The sequence below is a fragment of the Mycetomoellerius zeteki genome, unplaced genomic scaffold (assembly GCF_001594055.1).
Source record: "Mycetomoellerius zeteki isolate Tzet28-1 unplaced genomic scaffold, Tzet1.0 scaffold98, whole genome shotgun sequence".
Taxonomy (NCBI): Eukaryota; Metazoa; Arthropoda; class Insecta; order Hymenoptera; family Formicidae; genus Mycetomoellerius; species Mycetomoellerius zeteki.
Window position 1 is genome coordinate 3,793,565 of NW_017258021.1, and position 5,448 is coordinate 3,799,012.

The 5,448-nt window shown below is 29.9% G+C and overlaps 1 protein-coding gene across 1 annotated transcript in view; it reads right to left on the reverse strand.

The window, feature by feature from the left end:
- Positions 1-5,448, reverse strand: part of LOC108730850 (RNA-binding protein 25) — a 24,795-nt gene that overhangs the window by 17,381 nt on the left and 1,966 nt on the right. The window contains exons 2-7 of the mRNA XM_018460772.1: positions 5,089-5,191; positions 4,198-4,462; positions 3,431-3,606; positions 3,145-3,228; positions 2,835-2,914; positions 1,023-1,036 (exon numbers count right to left, since the gene is read on the reverse strand). Of these exons, the coding sequence (XP_018316274.1) occupies positions 1,023-1,036; positions 2,835-2,914; positions 3,145-3,228; positions 3,431-3,606; positions 4,198-4,462; positions 5,089-5,191 (722 nt within the window). The remainder of the gene's footprint in view (positions 1-1,022; positions 1,037-2,834; positions 2,915-3,144; positions 3,229-3,430; positions 3,607-4,197; positions 4,463-5,088; positions 5,192-5,448) is intronic.

A 5,448-nucleotide genomic window follows, 5' to 3' on the forward strand; every position in this document is an offset into this window, starting at 1 on the left:
TATATATTTTTATATAATTTTATATAATTATATACAAAACATTTTTTCCCAGATATATTTTTTTAGTTTCATCATTTCTTTTTTCATCACCTCATTTATATAAAGTGCACATACAAGTACATACATATAAAGTAATACTCAATATGCATCCACACAAATTTAATAATTTGGTATATGTGTGCACATGTGTGTGTAATGTACGTATGTACGTGTGCATATATATGTATTATAAAAAAATCATATATCCATACTCTTATATGTGTATACACGTTATATGTATAACTCATACAACACAGATCAATCCAACAATATTGCAGCAACAGTGTAAACATTGCAACAATGTTGCTGCAAATTCTTGCTGTATAAGAAGCAATACTCAATATATCATGTATACAGGGTGTCTCATAATTCTTAATTAATATTTCTAGGAATGAGAGGATGAAATTTTGAACTAAAAGATTGCGCCCAGCCGGAATACGCAGGAGCGCAGCATGCCAAAGCAGAGCTCCTCGCTCTTACTGTACATTTTCCCGATAACAATTTTATTATAATTTTTCGTATATTAACTAATCTGATCGATCAACTTTAATCGTTAATAACTCGGTAAATAATGATCTGACGAGGGGAGGCTCCGGAGTGACCCTCACCGATTTCAATGAAACTCCTTGGCAGGATTATAGAGTGTATAATTTCCCTGAATAAAAATCATCCCCCATTTGGGTGTAGACGGTCTATCGTTTCCGAGATATTTTAATATTAAAGTTTAATAACGGCATTTCCTTTAGAGTTTATTAGAACGTTCATACTCGAGTATTTGTAGCGTAGTGGATATAATAACAACTTTCTTTACTATTTTAATGCAATATTTTAATGCATAATTTTATATAGTATCGCTCGATATATTACTGCCTGCTCGATATGAAATGTTATAATTATCTATTTGACACAAAATGTTATTAGAAATGTTTCGAAAATGATTACAAAAATAAATAGAATAGAATTTATCACACTTTAGCATATACAGCCGAGAAGGGGACTTGGTTTACATATAAAACTTAACTCATTCACACCTTCATATCTACAAAAAATGTAAACAGAGCGGATTGTCAATGAAACATTGGATAGTTTCCATCACTACGCTACAAAAATTCGAGTATGAACGTTCTAATAAACTCTAAAGGAAATGTCGTTATCAATTTTAATATTAAAATATCTCGGAAACAGTAGACCGTCTACGTCCAAATGGGGGGAGGGGGGGGGGGGATTTTTATTCAGGGGAACACACTCTACAATCTTACCAAGTTTCATTGAAATCGGTGAGGGTCACTCCGGAGTCTTCCCTTGTGAGCTAAAATTGGGAATAGGTTTGCCAGATCTACTAATGAGATTTCTGGGACGTGTTTGAGCCGGGAACAAAAAAATTTACGTATTTTTCCTATAAATTTAGAAAATAGATTAGAAGAACTCTTTTAATATAGTTATTATTATTGCATTTATCAGTCAACTTACATTTCGTACTTATCGCTAGACTTTGCCAATTTTATTACTTCTGCATCATTGGAGCTATTCAGAAATGAAAAAATTTCTTTACTCCATGTACGATTAAGCAAGCTGAAAATTCTCTCACAAAACGCATTGCTAATCGGAATTGACAAAAAAAACAAATGAAATTATTTTCTTCAGATTGACGAAATCTTTACAATTATTATTTTGAAGAAAATGAGTCCAAATTTTATTGTTTGGCAAATCTTTTGGGAGGACGTCAAATACAGCTTTCAAACACGTAAACTCTGAATAAAGAGAATCAATCAATTGCTTCTTCAATGTTCAATTATTCACACATGGGTATGTCCCGTGTCAATTTTAGTTCATCTGATTTAAGAGACAGGAAACCGAATTTCTTGTAGATTGTATCTGGGTTAAAGTCATATCTTTCTTTTAAATATGTAATTGATCTTTGCAGAAATATATGTGCCTGTGAGATGAATTCATTTTTTCTGTCTTCAGTGAAGGTTTTAAAGATGCATCTGATTTTACTGCCAAAAAAATTATCATCCAATCGACTTTGTAACTGGTTTACGAGATTTCGCATTATATTATCAATATTAATAATGGTACAGCTATCACTTTCCAACAACAATATTACTTTGCTAAATTCAGGCAACAAATTTTGCAAGAAGAAAAGACAGCACTTATTTATGCCTTTCTTTGGGCACTCTTCGTTCAAATCAGTATTGTCACAATCTTTCGAAATAAATTCCCATAGCACCCTGTGGCAATTATCTGGACCTTTAGATAAAAAATAATGTTTTACGTCGCAACTCGCGACTGATAAGTGGGCTGGCTGTGGCCGCCGCGGGGGGGTCGTGAATGTCAATTACGGGATAAAAATGTTTAATTACTGGACATGGGACAAGCCGACGAATTCCGGAACTTTCCCAGAAATCCCAGACGCCTGGCAACTCTAATTGGGAAAGGAACTTTTAGTTTAAAATTTCAATTCCTCTTTCACTCCTAGAAATATTAAGAGTTATGGGACATCCTGCGTATCCATACATGGTCACAAAATTAATCGTTCGGACAATTTGAAGAAATCATCGGTATAATAGCTGTCCCGATAATTTCATAAAATTATAAATTTAATTGTAAATTGAGAAAAAAAATTTTTTGTAAACTATAAACCTCAGAGTCCAATGTATTAAAATTTTCTATATACATACATTTATATGTATGTATATATGTATATAAGCAATACTCAATATATTTATATATACTATAATATAGTATATATACATATCTGTATATAATATATTTACAGATTTAATAATCAATACATACCAATAATGGTGGATTATATCATCATGAAGATTTCTGCTTGTGGAAGCATTCTTCCTACTTGTTGACAATTCCTTTTCTGAAACCAAAGTAGCCCAAAACATATTTTTTCAATGTCTTCTCAGTTGTTATATTTAATTTGTATTTTATAATCCAGATATGTAATTTTATTTCATTTACAGATATAAAGAAAAATGCTAAATTGTTTTAAAGAATATATGTTTGCACATAAATGAAATCATCACATATATAATTATACTAAATTGATGCGTTAAATAAATGATTTTTTAAAAATAAGTATATAAATACCTAATTGTTCATTTTGTGAAAAAGTGATTTTCCGTATTTCTTCAGATTTTTCTATTTTAATACGTTTGGATATTGGACCTTCATCTACAATTAATCATTTTTTTAATTTATTGTATAGATTATGCGAAAGTCTTCATTGATAAAATTGAAATTCTTCATTATGTTGAAATTGCAACTCTTCAATATTGTGAAAATATTTAATTCGATCATATATATAATAACAAATTTTTCCATGATAAAAATATTAAACAATTATAAATATCATAAAGCTGATATAATACTTTACTTTTTCTTCGTGGAAGTATTACATCATTTGGATTTATAATATCCCATTCGATGTTATTTGATGTAATCTGATAATTTGTTGGAAGATTGTATGTTTTAATACGTATCTTAATTTTATGTAGTTCTTTCTTATCAATTATACCTTCTGGGCCATTAAATATCACTGATGTTTTCCGTCTAAAGTTATTTAAAAAATAATATATTAATTTTAAGACATTCTTTTTTCATTAAAAAGTAAGGATGAATAAGTTTAAGAAAAACATTAAAGTTACGTTCAAATTGCAGTTACATTTATAACCCTTACAACAATACCATGCTCAATTTGGTGCCTCATCCCTACCATCGTGGGTCACTAGAACCTATTCGTTTTCACCTATTTAAAATGATTCAAAAAATCTCTAAAAATTCACAAACGTACATTCGACTTTCTAGAACAAATGTTTAAACTTCATTTTGGAAAATAACAAAATGTAGTATAAGTTATAATTACCGAAACACTTGTAAGTTTGAAAAAAATAAAGAATCGCTCGATCACTATAATAGATGGCCCACAATAGTAAGGTAAGAGATAATACATTTTATATTTATACTTCTGACACTATTCACTATTATTTATTATTATTCTGATACTATTCATTATTATTTGCAAATTACAAAATTGTTACTTTTTTGCAAACTGTTCAAATATATTCCATAATGTTTAATTATTAATGTTTAATTATTAATATTTAATTTGTAATTCAAAATTTCTATATATTCTGTTATTACTCATTAGAATGCTTATAGTCAGGAGAACTAGTTTCTCTTCGTTGTGGATTACTGCTCTTGCTTTGCTGTAAAGACTCTTGCTTGTCAGAATTTTTCATTAATTCTAATTTCCTTTTCCTTTCGAACTCTTCAATCTTTCTTGACTTTAGTATTTCATGCTTTATCAATTTCTTTTGTTGGATACGCCATTCCTTCCTTTTCAGCCTTAATCTTTCTTGCTCTTCTAATGTGAATCGCCACTTTTTGCGAGAATCCATTGTTATTGCTATAAACAATACATCCATATAGAGCAATAATAGGATTTTATAAAAAATTAAATTAATGAATTTTAATTAATGATTCAATAAACACCAATTAACATAATGTTATCATTTTCTATTCAATAATGTAATTTTTATACATAACAAGTGTTATATTCCATTTACATTGAGAGTAGAAAATTATACCGATGTAATATTATTGTAATAATTACAGTGTTTACCAGAGACCTTATTTTTTCCTTGGAATGTGCAAATGCAATTTTTTTCATTCATTTAGTGATTAATTAAATAATACATTTTGCATGAATTTTTCTCGTCATCTCTGCATAAAAATATTAAATAAAAAAAAATAGAAAATGCATGCTTTTATAAAATATTTTATGGTAGAACATACTTCGCTTGTCTTAGTGCCGAGACCGAGCGAGACACTACCGTGTCTCCAGATCCGAATGAAAATATATCGCAAAATAATCTCGTGCTTTCATTTAATATTTTTAACATGCAGAATGACACTAGAAAGCCTAACCTGAAAGTGAAAGTGGAATTAATGTGAGCACGTATATGGCTTTTTCCTGAAAATATTAGCTATATCTCTAATAAAACTCTAATTATTTTACACTGTTAATTTTACCAGTGCACAAAGAGCGGATAATTCGCGAAGAAACACTTCTTTTCTTTCCAAATAAAAGTGAAACGCCAAGTGCGCCACGTGACTTGAACAGAGCTAATTGGAGCTAATAAAGAAGCAAATGGAAGTCTTCTTCTTCTTTATTAGTGGCTCTCGCCTCCAAACAATGTAAAAGGAGGTCGATACGGCAAGCAAATGGAAGTGTTGGGCCAGAGAGAAACCTGAGAAAGGCCACAGAATATATATAAAGAGAAGTGCGAGCTCAGTGTTAAATGAAAGGAGACCAAGTCGATCGTCACGCTCGCGGTGGTTAGGACATCAATTATTAAATACTATATATTTATATATATATATATATATATA